The 18,002-nt window shown below is 42.6% G+C and overlaps 1 protein-coding gene across 1 annotated transcript; it reads left to right on the forward strand.

Annotated features, from left to right (window-relative positions):
• The first annotated feature begins 1,140 nt into the window (after nt 1-1,140).
• Nucleotides 1,141-13,310, forward strand: LOC132612990 (uncharacterized). Its single transcript, XM_060327052.1, has 6 exons — nt 1,141-1,368; nt 1,474-1,614; nt 1,830-2,048; nt 2,250-2,419; nt 3,095-3,392; nt 13,038-13,310. The coding sequence occupies exons 1-6, from the start codon at nt 1,141-1,143 to the stop codon at nt 13,308-13,310; spliced, it is 1,329 nt and encodes a 442-aa protein (XP_060183035.1).
• Nucleotides 13,311-18,002: the final 4,692 nt, after the last annotated feature.

An 18,002-nucleotide genomic window follows, 5' to 3' on the forward strand; every position in this document is an offset into this window, starting at 1 on the left:
ATTGAGGGGGATGAACCAGTTCAAGCTGAGGAGGTTGGACCAGGATAACCACCTCCGAGTTTTATTGCTACGCCTGTGGTTCAGGACATATTAGTTGGCATGTTGGGTTTTCTTGAGAGTATGACTCAGGCGGGTATTCTACCGGCTACTTCTGATGGCTCATAGACTAGGGTAGCAAGACTGACTCTGATCATATCACTGCTTTCAATTTTTAGAGTCCAGGGTCTAGGCCAACAACTGCTGTGACTCCCCGATTTTTAGGTGCGCCAGTGCCAGGCCATGATTCACCCTCAACCACTCAGTGCATGATATCTGTGAAAGAGCGAAAGATGTTTGAGCGCTTAAGGAAGATAGATAATCCCAAGTATAATGGAGACCCCGAGGATGATGCTTATGAATTGCTAATCAGTTGTCATGAGAAGTTGCACAATCTCGGGTTAGTGGAGACTTTTTTTTTTTAAAATAAAGGCCACCATGAAGGTGGAATTTTATTAATAAAGAAAATATATACACATCAATCCAGAAGAGATTGATCCAGCTGAAAACAAAGAACAAAAAATAAAAAAGATCAATCCAACAAGATTGATCCTAAAATGAAACAAAACAAAGTAAATCTAGTGACTTATGGCCAGTAGAAGTAGACATGAACAGATTACACCAACTAGAATCCAAGAGCCTTGGCTTGATAACTTCTATCACACCTCAAAGTCTCACAGTTGGAAAGCTTCAAGTCATCTGAATCATTCTTCAGGCAAGCTTGAAAGTAGTTGTATATTGCTGTGTATATCACCATCTGCATGAAAACCAGGTCACTATGTAGCTTAATCCATAACTAGTACAATCTACTACTTAGATCATGAGCATCACGCCATTTATATTAAGGAATGAGCATGACAAGCACACTGATACCACCCTAATACATATGCTGCAATAACGCATAAATTGTTGAAAACCTGTACTCAGCAATGGTTTAAAGTTCTGGTGTCAAAGACTAATCTGGTGCTTTGTCTTGAAGAGTTCTTATTCTCAAGTTAGGAATTCCTCTTTTTTCCAAATTCAGAATCCTCTTAGCTTGACTTGGTTAGTGGAGTCTCGTGGTGTAGACTACACCACTTTTCAGATAGTTAGCCCCGCCAAGCAATGGTGAAGGTCGATGTTGAGATTAGACCAGTAGGGTCCCCTCCTTTCACTTGGGCTTCATTCACTCAGGCATTCTTCAAGAAGTTTGTACCTTGTTGTGTGAGGGAGAGGAGGAGGGCTCAGTTTAAGGGGTTCTGTCTGGGGAGTATGACTGTGACAGATTATGAGACCCAGTTCCACCCATTATCTCGCCATGCCTTGATTATTCTTCATGATGAGGCTGCGAGGGTGAGGAGGTTCACCAATGGGTTGATTTGTCCACTTCATTTGATCGCGGCACATATGGCTACCATAAGGTCTTCCTTCCAGTAAATTGTGGATGCGGTTCGAGAGGCCAAGTTTATCAAGCGAGAGGACTATGAGGAGCAGGTGATCAAGAGGACCCGCTTTGCCCCTAATATTGGTACCTCATCAGGAGGTAGGTGGCATCATGGTGGTAGTCATTTCCGTCTGCCAGGAGGCCAATTTATGCAGGTATGCCAGTATTTGAGGGAGGACAATCTACACGTACTTCTCATGGTTCAGGATAGTTTAATCTGAGTTATTATAGACCATCTGGTGGTGGTGGACATTCGGGTGCCAATTCTTCCTCTCAGCGATCCACAGTTCCTACAGAGTGTTTTGAGTGTAGTGACCTCGGACATTTCAAAAAGGATTGTCCCATACATAGATGTAGTGGTGAAAATTAGAGTTCTCAGGCTTTCGTACCTAGGATAGCGCTGCAGTCGGCTAGAGGTGGTTCTTATGGTAGTAGAGGTGATTCTCAGGCAGATAGGGGTGGTACTCACCCTAATCAAGGTGGTGGTCATGGAACTACTCAGACTTCGAGTGATCGTGCTCATTTCTATGCTTTTTTGGGCATACTTGAGGCAGAGGCCTCCGATGCTGTCATTATAGGTACTATTTCGGTTTGCCATTGTCCTGCTATGCTATTATTTGATTCATGCTCTACCTATTCTTATGTGTCTACATATTTTTCCTTGAGTTTGGGTTTGATATGTGATTCCCTAGACTTGCTTATTCATGTTTCTACACCTATTGGGGATTCTGTAGTGGTAGACCACGTATATAGATGTTGTGTAGTTACTTTGATGGGTTATGAAACCCAGGTAGATCTGAAAGTCTTGGATATGGTAGATTTTGACACCACTATTCTTGGGATGGATTACTTATCTCCGTATCACGCGATCTTGGATTTTCATGCCAAGACAGTTACTTTAGCCATACCCGGTATTCCTGGATTAGAGTGGAAGGGTGCTTATAGTCACTATCTGAAGAGGTGGCAACATTCTTAAGGCTCAAAGGATGGTGGAGGAAGGGTGTCTCTCCTACTTGGCGTATGTTTGAGATACTAGATCGGAGACGACTTTATTAGAGTTGGTTCTGGTAGTGAGATAGTTTCTCGAGGTATTTCCAACGGATCTTCCAAGTGTTCCACCCGATCGCGATTCGATTTCTGTATGACTTGGAGCTAGGCACTCAACCCATTTCTATTCCACCGTATCCGATGGCACTGGCCGAGTTTAAAGAGTTAAAGGAACAATTTCAAGATGAGAAAATGGTTTATTCAGCCTAGTGTTTAACTGTAGGGTGTTCCCGTGTTGTTTGTGAAGAAGAAGAATGGATCTATGTGTATGTACATTGCTATCGGCAGTTAAATAAAGTGACTATAAAGAATAAGTATTTGATTCCTCGCATTGATGACTTGTTCGACTAGCTTGGGGTGTTTTTGTCTTTTCCAGGATTGATTTGAGATCCGATTATCACCAGTTGAAATTTAAGGCCGAGGATGTTCCTAAAACATATTTCTAAACGCGTTATGGGCATTATGAGTTCTTGGTGATGTCATTTGGGTTGACTAATGCTCCCGCAACTTTCATGGATTTGATGAATGGGGTATTCAGACCATTTTGGATTCCTTTATGATCGACGATATCTTGATATATTCTTGCAGTAGAGAGGAGCATGAGCAACCCTTAAGGATCGTGCTTGGGATTCTGAAGGAAAAGAAGCTTTATGCTAAGTTTTCGAAGTGCAAGGTTTGGCTTAGTACGGTGGCATTCTTGGGGCATGTGGTGACTAATGATGGTATTATAGTAGATCTTAAGAAGATTGAGGCATTTCAAGATTGGATTAGACCAGCTTCGGTCACCGAGGTTCAGAGTTTCATAGGTCTTGCAGGTTATTATCGGCATTTTGTGGAGAGGTTTTTATCGATTGCATCCCCATTGACAAAATTGACAAAGAAGGAGGTAGAATTTCATTAGTCCGATGAGTGTGAGGAGAGCTTTCATAAGCTAAAGACTTTGTTGACTACCGCATCGATTTTGACCTTACCTATTGAGAGAGAGAGTTTATGGTCTATTGTGATGCTTCTGGAGTTGTTCTTGGGTGTGTGTTGATGCAAAAAGGGAAGGTGATAGCGTATGCTTCAGGGCTGTTGAAGGTGCATGAGAAGAGCTACCTTACTCACGACTTGGAGTTGGCGGCTGTTGTGTTCATTTTGAGGCATTATCTCGATGGAGTGCATTGTGATGTATTCACGGATCATCATAGCCTTTAGTACATATTCAATCAGAAGGACCTCAATTTGAGATAGCTTTGGTGGTTGGAGTTTCTCAAGGATTATGAGATGACTATTCTTTACCATCCGAACAAGGCCAATGTGGTGGCGGATGACGTAAGTAGGAAGGCGGTGAGTATGGGTAGCTTAGTACTGTTGCATGTGGGAGAGTGTCCTTTGGCTATGGATGTTCAGTCTTTAGCTAATTGTGTCACGAACCAACCCCGTGGGCCGTGACTAGTACCCGATCTGGGCACCCAAACACATATATCCAATGCTATCTCAACTGTTATCAAACGCATTCAAGTATAAAGCAGAAGCCGTCAAGGCTATATTTCAAATTTAGATAATTTCCAGAAAAATTTTGGCAGAGTTTCCTTTGTTTTACAGACTATCCAAAATAACCCTGCGCACAGAAAATACCAACAAAGGCCACACCGGCCAACAAAGCAACATATAAACATATGCGGAACGGCCGCCGCGGCCAATGGGGTCGCCCCAAACACAACATATACACACATCCGTACAGAAAGACCCTAACCCACAAACATATCTACAGGCCTCTAACAGACTTACAGAGTCATATGACGGGACAGGGCCCCGCCGTACCCGGAGTTGCCATACATACAGAATATACAGAAGACAGAAGGTATATACCAAAAGTACACGCTCCGGACCAAAGGAGCTCTTCAAAATTGCAGTATTTGAGCCCTAGACTGGCGGCGCATCTTCAGGTGCGTCTGTACCTGCGGGCATGTAGCGCAGCCCCCGAAGAACCGGGGGTCAGTACGAAAACTGTACCGAGTATGTAAAGCAGAAACATAACAAACATAATCATAGCATGAACCGGAAGCACAAAAGTATAACGGACAGAACCATAAATCAAACGGACGGACAGAATTATGGTCCAGACGGACGGGCAAAATCACAATCCATACGGACAGGCGGAATCACAATCCATATCAGACAGACAAAATCAGAATCAAATCAGACAGACAAAATCATAATAGGGCACAGGAACGTGGTCGCCACTCCTTCCTCTGGCGCCACAACATATCATATTTCAAAAGATTTCATATCTTCGAACATCTCCGTCACATAACACATCATATCATAACCACGGTAACCCCGGGGACAGATCACACGCTGGGAAACCGGACACATCATACTTCGTAACATATACACGGTAACCGGGAACGACATATACCACAGTACCCCAGAATCGGACACATCATACTTCGGAATTCATACATGGGACCCGGCCCCCGACAAGGGACTCGGCGGCCCATCCGCACGATATAAACCGGCCCGGGATCCGGTGAAAAGAAGCATTGAGACATCCACGAACAGATTAATGATAATACACATACATACAGATCGTTATACCGACTCAATCAAACTGAAGTAGGCCAAATGGCGAGTCAAATCAGGGTATTCGGATAGCGTTCATAATATGCGCCTATATCCTGCTTGGGAAGGCACGACGGATTATTACCAGAATCAGATTTTCAGATGTCAAAGCCATTTTGTAAAATTTATATAAAAAGTAGTCATATCATGATCAGAATAATAGTCCAGATGTTGTCTGAGAAAGTCGGACAGAAACAAAGTAGTTAAAGTTATACAGAAAGTATCGGGCCTTGAGGGCCCACCTCGGGCCAACCCGAGGAGACGTACGTAAATTACAGATAGTAGACCTTATGAGGTCGTCCATAATCATTTCGAAGTATTACGACTACGTTTAGGAAGGTTGCATACTTAAAGCTCACTTTGAAGACAAGTTATAAGGAAAATGATTCAATCTCACTGAAGGAATTGGGGCGGATTTCCATCTCGAATTCCGAGGAACGGAGTCGTATCTAAGGCTCGCGGCCGAGCCTATTATGTTCAAAACATGCCTAAGAATGAAGGGGTAAGCTTTACATACCTCGATTGCGCCTTATGCTTGCTTTGCTTCACTTCCAATTTCGTCCAAAATTTACAAATGGTCATGTTTACCAATTGTCAAATTCAAGCCTTTAAGAATCCAAATTTTATTACTTACCTACCGAAATTTCGGCAGCATTTCCCCTATACATATAGCCTCCCCGAGATTCAACTCGGCTCAACACAACCAACAACAACCCAACAACAACATCAACAACATCAACAATTTTCATAATTCACAATATACGCAATTAGTCTACTTTACGACATAATGCAATAATCCTCATTTCGACTTTACACTTCCAAATCAATACCAACATAAGCCGTAAAACAGCCCGCACATTATTTTCCAAATTTTCCCAACCAACCAATTCGCGATATAACTATTTAATAATTTCGCAAAGAGGTCAAAATTAACACTAACAACATCAATAACAACATCCTCCACATTCTACAAGTTAAATACATTTATTTTCATCCAAAACTTTCTTCAAACCCCATTCTACAATTCAGCCATACCAACAAACGAATTTATCACGTTATTTCTTCGTTCTAAGCCGTTAAAACTCTAAATAAACTTGTTAACAATAAAAAAAAAAGCCTTATTCATACCTTAAGTGCACAGCCACCACGTCCACCCCCTTATTTTTAGTTGATTTTTAGCTCAAATCGAAGGCAATGCGACGTAGAACACTTTTCTCTTCATAGGCTTCGGGATTCGGGGCTCCGATTTTGGTCATAAATTGATTTTTTTCTCTAGGCTCTCCTATCTCTTTTTCTCTAGGGTTTTCCAGGTTTCTTGATCTGAAAATGAGGGAGAGAAACTGATTTGTTTCTATTAAAAGCGTGGGTAATGGGCCTGACCCGAATTGGAATCGGGTTGGGCCTATTTCACTGCCCAGCTTGACCTTTCGACTTTAAAACGTCCATATCTCCTTGTACCGACGTCTCCTGGGAGCCAACGACCTACCGTTGGAAAGCTATTTCAATTATCTACAACTTTTATTGCTGCGCGTTTTCCCAAATTCCAAACTTATAATGCCGTTTTTGCCCCTCCAAGTCAGGTCATCCGAAAACGTTTTCTTAAAAATATTCGTTTGGAGGGCTTCCACTTTGATTTGGCCCCAGGGCCCTTCACGGGTTGCGTTTAACTTTACATATACGATTCATATAACTTTTCACATGTCCTAAAAAAATCTTGATGTGTGGGCCCCACCTCAGCTTACAAATAATTCGACGTTCGAAAATGCAGGATATAACATTCTCCCCCCCCCCCCCCCCTTTAGAACATTCGTCCTCGAATGTTCGATTGACCTTAGGGGGTCTCGGGACACTTCGGGGAGGTTCGTTTCTTTCCTTCAAAATTCCTTTCAACGTTACGATTGCCATCAACATCTTTCACCTCTTGTCACACTTCTCGGTTCCTTACAACGTTATCATAATTTCACGTTACATCAAACAGGTTCATAACTAGAGCCAGACGCACAAAAGCATATCGGACAGATCCATAATCAGAGACAGATGTACTGCACTATGTCGGACAGATTCGTAGTCGGGGCCAGACGTATAGAATTATATCAGACAGATCCACGATCAGAGTTAGACGTACAGAGATGTACCAGACAGATTCATAATCAGAATCAAACGTACAAAGGTGCATCAGACAGATTCGTATCCAGAGTCAATCATACAGAGGCATATCAGACAGAAGCGTAATCGGATCTAGAAGTACAGAGGCGTAATAGGCAGAACCTCATCAAAGTCAGAGGTGCAAAAGTATAACAGATAGAGTTTTGATTAAAATCAGATCACTCCTATTAAGGCTCTAGTGAATTACGAAAATTTCCCTTTTGTCGACATTTCATTGTTCACCCTGACAATTATACCACGGATTATCTCGTCGAAATCTATTCACTCATTCACAAACTTGTTCGTCAGATTGTCGTACAAGTCGGCTTACGTGTCGCTTATCGATTCTTTCGAACGTTTTGCTTAATCACATCTCTTATCCTTCATCTTTCCTACTAGCCATGCTCATTTTCTTGTTCAGATATCGTCGCACTAGACTAAGTTGTAAGGTAATTGGGGTTTTTCTATTCTTTGACAACATTCGTGTCCTCACCTCCGCTTCGTTTCGCATATTCGATTTAGTAAAACCTTTCGTCTATCACAACATCAGTTGCCGGGACTCGGCTCTTGATCCATATGATCACCAAATGAAAATCATACACATACCTATACATTTACTAATATCTTATTTGCGAACGTCTCCGACCGTTATTCAAATTCGCACAATTTCCCGAGCGGTATTACGCTTCTTCCTTTCGCCCATTCAGTCTGCCTCGGTCTTCGCGACTCCTGTAAGGGCACTAGCCATTCCACACCTTCTCTTTTCCTTTAGGTTACCCCAAATTTACATTTATATACCATACTTATACTTGTGAATTTTTTTTTTTGTATCCTTCCCAGGGGGTCACCCATCCCAGAATTGCTATGGCCTTAGCACGCTTAACCTCAAAACTTTCATGCGTTCTGATGCGTTAGGGCTAGTATAATTGCGTCGACAACCCCCGCACGACCTTTGTCACATAATTCAGGGCAGATCGGGGTCTTAATAAATTTTCGGAAAATTCTCAGAGTGGGTCCCACCCCGGGCTAAACCATACAATTACCATATCGCCCTTCCGAATTTTCAATGTCTATCAGGTTAACAATTACCTTGCTCTTATTAATACCCAGAAGAAGAAAATCACGTAATATGATAAAGTATAGACCCATTCATACACATATCCCTCAAGAAAAGATCACTAACATACCTGGGTGTGCGCTTGAAGACGCTCCTGGGTCCTGCCGGCCGGTCAAAGCAAATACGCGGTTCGAAGGACCGCTGTAACCAGAAGCTGCGCCTCGACCTCGGCCACGACTCGCTGGTACTGGCGCTGAAGCTGGTGCTCCCCGCCCTGTGGGGCGTATGGCTGCCGAAGGAGAAGACGAGCCAGCAACTGACCCGGTAAGCTGGGCTGAACCACCTGGACCACCCTTATATGGACACTCTCTCATCGTATGGCCTTGTTGGCCACAAGAAAAGCAGGCACCAGTGGCACGATAACACTCACCAGGGTGACGCCTCCTTCAATAAGGGCACCGAGGTATGGATGCCCCATCTGACTGAAACTCCTATTTACTTGCGAACTCGAAGCCATGGAGTTCTGTCCCGAGAACTGTGGGGGCGTACTGTATGCTGGCTGGGACGAATACCTGTTACCCTGCCGCTGAGAAAACTCACTCTGAAATCCCCCTGAGTACCCGGCCGATCTGGCTCTCTTAGGCCGGCTCCCGTCATGGCCCCTATCAGGCCGACGTTCCTTACGCCGGTCCTCCATGCCCTGGGCGTGCGCCTGCACCCGGGCAATATGCATCCCTGGCTGAGAAGCCACCGCCAGGCAACCATCGATCAAATAAGGGTCTAGCCCCATCACATACCGGTGCACCCTATCGGCCATCTCGGCTACTATAGCGGGTGCATACCTAGCCAACGAGTCGAACTCTAGGCTATACTCTCGAACACTACTACCGTTCTGTTTCAGATGCAAGAATCGATCAACCCTGGCTCTCCGTAGCTCTGGAGGTAGAAAATGATCAAGAAAGGCCTTAGTAAACTCGGCCCATACTGCTGGGGCAGCATCGTCACCCCTGGATAGCTGCCAGGACTCATACCAGTTCGCCGCTACCTCATATCACCGATACGAGGCCAATTCAACGGACTCAGTCGGCGACGCCTTAATCAACCGTATCGTGCTCTCCATCTTTTTAACAAACTCCTGGGGGTCCTCTTCGGGTTTTGTCCCGGAGAATTCTGGAGCATTACATGTCAAGAACTCACGAGCCCTGGAGCTTTCGTATCTGTCCACACGACCACCCCCAAACCCATGCCTGTGAACCTGCTCTGTCATCAGTGTGGTCAATAACTGATCCGAATCTCGCATGGCCCTGTCCTCCGCCCCTGACTGGGGGGCTGGAGGTACAGGTACTGGTGCTGCTGGAGCTGGCGGTGGAGCCACCCCCTGTGCTGCAGCTGTGGCTGCTCCAAATCCCTCCGGTACTGGTGGCGTAACAGAACTAGCCGTCGAAGGCACAACATTTGGCTCAATCTGGGCACGAGCCCTAGTAGTCACCTGAGCTCGGTTGGCCTCACCTGCCGCTGTAGACTTGCCCTCTGGGCGGCTGTTGCCTTTTTCGGAGGCATCGCTGAAAACATAACAAATCGTCAGGAGAGGATCATCCTACTAATACAGTTCTATCGCACGATCTAAGATCCAAAGAAGGGTAACATCCTAGATGTCCTGTAGCCTCCTGTTTATAGATGTGGTGCACAACACACGGATAAACAAGACTCTACTAGACATGGCCTTTAGACATTCCGAGGACTAACCGCTCTGATACCACTTCTGTCACGACCCAACCCCGTGGGCCGTGACTAGTACCCGATCTGGGCACCCAAACACATATATCCAATGCTATCTTAACTGTTATCAAACGCATTCAAGTATAAAGCAGAAGCCGTCAAGGCTATATTTCAAATTTAGATAATTTGCAGAAAAATTTTGGCAGAGTTTCCTTTGTTTTACAGACTATCCAAAATAACCCTGCGCACAGAAAATACCAACAAAAGCCACACCGGCCAACAAAGCAACATATAAACATATGCGGACCGGCCGCCGCGGCGAATGGGGTCGCCCCAAACACAACATATACACACATCCGTACAGAAAGACCCTAACCCACAAACATATCTACAGGCCTCTAACAGACTTACAGAGTCATATGACGGGACAGGGCCCCGCCGTACCCGGAGTTGCCATACATACAGAATATACAGAAGACAGAAGGTATATACCAAAAGTACACGCTCCGGACCAAAGGAGCTCTTCGAAATTTTAGTATCTGAGCCCTAGACTGGCGGCGTATCTTCAGGTGCGTCTGTACCTGCGGGCATGTAGCGCAGCCCCCCGAAGAACCGGGGGTCAGTACGAAAAATTTACCGAGTATGTAAAGCAGAAACATAACAAACATAATCATAACATGAACCGGAAGCACAAAAGTATAACGGACAGAACCATAAATCAAACGGACGGACAGAATTATGGTCCAGACGGACGGGCAGAATCACAATCCATATGGACAGGCGGAATCACAATCCATATCAGACAGACAAAATCAGAATCTAATCAGACAGACAGAATCATAATAGGGCACAGGAACGTGGTCGCCACTCCTGCCTCTGGCGCCACAACATATCATATTTCAGAAGATTTCATATCTTCGAACATCTCCGTCACATAACACATCATATCATAACCACGGTAACCCCGGGGACAGATCACACGCCGGGAAACCGGACACATCATACTTCGTAACATATACACGGTAACCGGGAACGACATATACCACAGTACCCCGGAACCGGACACATCATACTTCGGAATTCATACATGGGACCCGGCCCCCGACAAGGGACTCGGCGGCCCATCCGCAAGATATAAACCGGCCCGGGATCCGGTGAAAAGAAGCATTGAGACATCCACGAACAGATTAATGAGAATCCACATACATACAAATCGTTATACCGACTCAATCAAACTGAAGTAGGCCAAATGGCGAGTCAAATCAGGGTATTCGGATAGCGTTCATAATATGCGCCTATATCCTGCTTGGGAAGGCACGACGAATTATTACCAGAATCAGATTTTCAGATGTCAAAGCCATTTTGTAAAATTTATATAAAAAGTAGTCATATCATGATCAGAATAATAGTCCAGATGTTGTCTGAGAAAGTCGGACAGAAACAAAGTAGTTAAGGTTATACAGAAAGTATCGGGCCTTGAGGGCCCACCTCGGGCCAACCCGAGGACACGTACGTAAATTACAGATAGTAGACCTTATGAGGTCGTCCATAATCATTTGGAAGTATTCCGACTCCGTTTAGGAAGGTTGCATACTTAAAGCTCACTTTGAAGACAAGTTATAAGGAAAATGATTCAATCTCACTGAAGGAATTGGGACGGATTTCCATCTCGAATTCCGAGGAACGGAGTCGTATCTAAGGCTCGCGGCCGAGCCTATTATGTTCAAAACATGCCTAAGAATGAAGGGGTAAGCTTTACATACCTCGATTGCGCCTTATGCTCGCTTAGCTTCACTTCCAATTTCGTCCAAAATCTACAAATGGTCAAGTTTACCAATTGTCAAATTCAAGCCTTTAAGAATTCAAATTTTATTACTTGCCTACCGAAATTTCGGCAGCATTTCCCCTATACATATAGCCTCCCCGAGATTCAACTCGGCTCAACACAACCAACAACAACCCAACAACAACATCAACAATTTTCGTAATTCACAATATACGCAATTAGTCTACTTTACGACATAATGCAATAATCCTCATTTCGACTTTACACTTCCAAATCAATACCAACATATGCCGTAAAACAGCCCGCACATTATTTTCCAAATTTTCCCAACCAACCAATTCGCGATATAACTATTTAATAATTTCGCAAAGAGGTCAAAATTAACACTAACAACATCAATAACAACATCCTCCACATTCTACAAGTTAAATACATTTGTTTTCATCCAAAATTTTCTTCAAACCCCATTCTACAATTCAGCCATACCAACAAACGAATTTATCACGTTATTTCTTCGTTCTAATCCGTTAAAACTCTAAATAACCTTGTTAACAATAAAAAAAAAGCCTTATCCGTACCTTAAGTGCACAGCCACCACGTCCACCCTCTTATTTTTAGTTGATTTTTAGCTCAAATCGAAGGCAACGCGACATAGGACACTTTTCTCTTCATGGGCTTCTGGATTCGGGGCTCCGATTTTGGTCAAAAATTGATTTTTTTTCTCTAGGCTCTCCTATCTCTTTTTCTCTTGAGTTTTCCAGGTTTCTTGATCTGAAAATGAGGGAGAGAAACTGATTTTTGTTCTATTAAAAGCGTGGGTAATGGGCCTGACCCGAATTGGAATCGGGTTGGGCCCATTTCACTGCCCAGCTTGACCTTTCGACCTTAAAACGTCCATATCTCCTTGTACCGACGTCTCCTGGGATCCCACGACCTACCGTTGGAAAGATATTTCAATTCTACAAATTTTATTGCTGGCGTTTTCTCAAATTCCAAACTTATAATGCCGTTTTTTCCCCTCCAAGTCAGGTCACCCGAAAACGTTTTCTTAAAAATATTCGTTTGGAGGGCTTCCACATTGATTTGGCCCCAGGGCCCTTCACGTGTTGTGTTTAACTTTACATATACGATTCATATAACTTTTGACATGTCCTAAAAAAATCTTGATGTGTGGGCCCCACCTCAGCTTACAAATAATTCGTCGTTCGAAAATGCAGGATATAACAAATTGCTTCGTGAGACTTGATATTTTGGAGCCTGGTATAGTTCCAACTTGTATTGAGGCACGGTCTTCTTTATTGGAGCGAATTCGAGCTCAGCAGATTGATGATGAGAAATTGTGTAAGACTCGGGACAAAGTGTTACAAGAGGAGGCTAAGGACGCGATTATTGATAGTGATGGAGTTTTCATTATCAAGGTTCGAATTTGTGTTCCTAGAGTGGGAGATTTGACTCGGTTGATCATGGAGGAGGCTCATTCTTCAGAGTAGAGAAAATAGCCAAATGAGCCCCAATGTTTGGCCGAAATCCCAAATGCACACCAAACCTTTGCGGGGGTGCTATTACCCCTCTGAACTGTTTTGAAACAAAATTATTACCTCCCTAAATGCTTACGTGGCAAAGTGAGTGTATTACACTCTCCTTGAGAGAGTGAGCACCTACAACAAATATTAAAATTTTATTTTTAATATTTTTTCTTAAATATATATATATATTTATTTTTTCCTTATTTTTTTCTAAAAAGACCATCTCCGCCACCACTACCCTTTTACTCTTTCCTCCCTTTTTCCATCACCATTAGCCCTGCTAACGATTTGGCTCTGCAAAAGGGAATTTGGGAATTTGAGAATGAGTACCCTTTTGGGAATGTGAGAATGAGTATGGTTCACAATTGGAGATATTATCTCAGACTTCACTGTTATCCTCTTGAGAAATATGCTCCTGAATAGCCTTCTAATCCTTCCTCTTTCAGGTAAACACCAATTAATTACACTCTAAATTTTTCTTCTAATTGTGTTAATATGGCTTAATTGTTAATTCATTAGTTTCGATTTCTGCACAAAATTTCCGCCCATCACCTCCATTACTGTGATCCAAAGTCCAAACACCATCAGGGACGAAGCTAGCCGAAAAATGCAGGGTGACCGAAAAAAATAAAAAGGATGCAGAACACCCCGGGAAGACACAAAATATGGCCAGATATGACCCCTCTTAGGTGAGTTCCTGCAAAAGACAAAACAAAGAGGCAAAGTCGTTGTTGCGACGCCGGATTCCTGCCAGATTTCGCCGGAACAACAATAGAGATGAAAATAAATAGTAAACAAAAAGAAGGGGAAAGGAGCACAGGACCTTGGTGGTGCCGTTTGGGGTCGTGGCTAGTGGAATTGGGAGGGTAGTCGTCGACATTCTCCCGTGGGTGTGGTCCGGTTAGTCGAAGAAGAGACAAAGAGAGCCAACAATGATATTTAGGAAAGAGACGAGAGAGGAATAAAAAAAATTATAAATTAGAATTATAAATCAAAAAATTAATAAAAATTAAATAATTACATGTGTCAAGCGCGTGTGGTTCACTCCAAATACATATTTGGGTGTGGATTTTTAGGGACATAATAATTCTGCTTTTAAAATGTCTAGAGGGTGATAGGACCCCTGCAAAGGTTTGGTGTGCACTTGGGATTTCGGCCCAACGTTGGGGGTTCATTTGGCTATTTTCTGTTCGAAGTATTCAATTCACCTAGGAGCTAAAAAAATGTATCGTGACTTGAAGCAATATTATTGGTGGTGTCGAATGAAGTGGGACAAAGTGAAGTTTGTGTCTCAGTGTTTGAACTACAACAAGTGAAATATGAGCACCAGAAGCCTGGTAGAGTTATTTAGAGGATGCTCATACCCGAGTGGAAGTGGTAGAGGATTGCTATGGACTTTATGGTAGGATTTCCACTTACTTTGGCCAAATTTTATGCTACTTAGGTCATTGTGGATAGGTCTTACACCCGTATATTCATATGTTAAGTTGTGTCGTAAGCTAGTCGACGTAAGCTCGGGGAACAAGATTATCTTTGATGTTATAATGCTTAAAGCATATTTAACAAGTGATAAGCAAGTGTTGGAAAGGTTAGAGGTTAAAAAAATTGAACTGAATGAATTTCCGCGAAATTTCCAACTTATTGAGTGACATACGAACCATACATTAGGGGTACGGGTCTATGCCATAACCCATACTTTTGGGGTAATACTAGGAGTTCTCAATATGCTAATAAGGTCGTGTTATGAGGTATCTGAATCGTATGATATTCATATGTTAAAGTTTTGAAGTCAGGCAAGTTGTAAAACAAAAGTCGGAAAAAGTTATCGCAAGTTACGTTCATAATTTTACTAAATTTTTGGTCAAATGTCACTGAACGTTTCGCTCAGTATACTAGGATTTATGGGCTGATCCACCCACCAAATTTAAGGTCTATGAGTCTAGTTTCTAACGCATTAAACCGTTCATCAATATGACGTCGGACTAGAGAGATATTAGCGTTTTCGCGAGATAGTGCGGCAGCCAATTTAGGACCCACTAGAGGCGGTGGAATTTTCTATTTAAGTGCTGAAGCGGTGGAAATCATTTCCTCACTTTATTTTCGACCAAAACTGAACCCTAAGCTCTATAAACACTCGCAAGATAGTTCTCTACCATATAGTTCTCTACCATATAGTTCTCTACCATTCAAGTGAAGTTCTCCAAGGTTTTGAAGTGATTCTTCCATTAAAAGTACTTGTGATGCTTGTTTAAGCTTGTTCTTCCTATTGTGTTGAGCGTATTAGGTTTCTTCAAGTTGAAGAAAGGTGGTAGTGTGTCACGATCCAACTGGAGGTCCTTGATGGGCACCCGGATCTAACCTACCGAGCACCACAATATGTCCATGAATCTCATATCCATACCTGAGTGGGCCATTTTGCTAACTCATAAATATCATAAACCGTAAGGGCCACAAGCCCGAAAGATATGTGTATACATGCACAATGGTACTGAACTACGATAAACAAAGCCCGCCAAGGCTATCTCATGCATTTAACTGTACATACTGTCTATAAGCCTCTACTGGAGAACATAACATAATGCGACAGGGACAGGGCCCTGCCATACCCATGCAAATGCATATGCAACCATCCATACTGACTCACTGAGCAACTCCAGAGCAAGTGGAGTGCCACAACACTATCTGTCGAGCTGATATCCTACTGGAAGGTCCGTCAAAATGTATATCAAAACTTGCAGCCATGAAACGCAGCGCCTCTAGCAAAGGGACGTCAGTACGAATAATGTACCGAGTATGTAAGGAGGAAATATAACATAATAAACATATACTGTAAAGAAGAAGGATAAGAATGAACCTGGCATTTCTGACTTACCAATGAGAATCTAGCATTTATATCTATCTATACTCTCATGTGCTTAACTACATCTATGTACAATACTGTGGCTCTGACCTAGTTATCATCCTAGTGCTATCTGCCCAACTGATCAGTGGTACCTGCCCGACCGGCGATAGCACGGTGGTAACTGCCCATCCGATTATCACCCGATGGTAGGGCGCATCTGCCTGACTGATCAGTGGTAACTGTTCTGTTACACCTCGGAAATTTCTCCGTACTTGTATGATGAGTGGAATGATGAAAAGTTGAGTGAATGATGTCTTATTAAGTCGGGAATGGCTAATTAAGAATTTTTGGAAAATAAGAAAGTCGCGGAAAATTTTCTGTCCAGTGGTCGTATATGGCACTATACGGCCCGTAAAGTGATTTACGGACCGTATAGGGCAATCGTCCTACAGCTTGTCAAAAATCCCAACTTTCTGTAAATGTTGAATATGGTTAAATACAACCCAGTTTACGGCACGTAAACTGGTTTACGGACCGTAAACCACGTCGTAAACTACCATGTCCATCAGCCAAAACTTTCTGTCTTTGAAATGGTTAAAAACGACCACAGTAGACGGACCGTAAATCAAGATACGGTCCGTATATGGTGGTTTACGACCACTGTTCATCCCGACAAGTATTCATTAAAGATCAGATTTTGTGATTTTTAAAAGGGACTTAAGCCTCATTACACTTCATTTTTCATCCATACACCTCAAGAGACATTCTAGAACTCTCCAAATAATTCCTCCACAAGAATTCAAGAGAATTAAAGGGAATATCAAGACCAACAACACTAATTTCATGGAATCAAGTGTAAGAACACAATAAGGGATCATCTAAGTGAAGAAATTTCAAAGAAGGTGGAACTAGGATTTTGGCTAATTGAGGTATTTCAACTTAAGGATTGTTCAACCATAATCCAAGATAAGTTTCATGATTGTTCCATGTTGTTTGAAGCATTGGAAAGCTTAGACACTTGAAATGTAGAAGAACATAGAAATGGGTCATTATTGAATGAATAGTGGCATAAATGAATGATAATGGAATTGAACTATGAATATTGAAGTGTTGTGAATACAAATACGTTATAAATGATGTTTATATCATGAAACAAGCATTAAATGCATGAAAACACAAGGATAAGCTAGAAGTAGAAATAAGGGAAAATTGGAGGAAAATGGTGGATTTTGCTAAATGTATGTAAATGACGATTGTTGATTATGATATTGCGAATGATACTATGAATGTTGGGAGTTAATGTAAAACATGAGAAAATTGGTATGAGCGAAGGAAGCGTTGTTCGACTTCTCCTAGAATTAGCGACACGTTCTTATAGTCAGTTACTAATGTTGATACGAATTCTCTTATGAAGGTAGCGACGTGATATCGACGGAGAACGAGTGAGCGATATCTTAGTTAAACGACCAAGGTATGTGAGGCTAGTCATTCTTTCTAATGGCATGAATCTTTTAACTTGAATCCCTATTCCTTTCATGAATTCTTGCATTCTAAGAATTTAAAAGCTTATACCTATGAATGTCTATATGCGTTAAGTTATACGATATGATGACACTAGAATGATGATGATGTTATTCCTTGCCTACACTCACCTTATGTACTAGTCCTTTCAAGGTGAGGCAGGATGTCCATGATGGTTCCATAATGTAATCGGGGGATCACGACCTTACGTCACCCCGATAGAGTAAAGTTGATCATGAGTCATGTATACGCATTATGATAAGATAAACATTTTATGATAAGCATATTACTAT

The sequence above is a fragment of the Lycium barbarum genome, chromosome 10 (assembly GCF_019175385.1).
Source record: "Lycium barbarum isolate Lr01 chromosome 10, ASM1917538v2, whole genome shotgun sequence".
NCBI classification, from domain to species: domain Eukaryota; kingdom Viridiplantae; phylum Streptophyta; class Magnoliopsida; order Solanales; family Solanaceae; genus Lycium; species Lycium barbarum.

Bases quoted from the DNA above. Each gene is read 5' to 3' on its own strand.
- LOC132612990 (XM_060327052.1), top strand. From the start codon at position 1,141: ATGGTGAAGGTCGATGTTGAGATTAGACCAGTAGGGTCCCCTCCTTTC. The intron at 2,049-2,249 runs GTTTGCCATTGT...TATGAAACCCAG, and splicing joins TCATTATAGGTACTATTTCG to GTAGATCTGAAAGTCTTGGA. The intron at 3,393-13,037 runs GTAGAATTTCAT...TCGAAAATGCAG, and splicing joins CAAAATTGACAAAGAAGGAG to GATATAACAAATTGCTTCGT.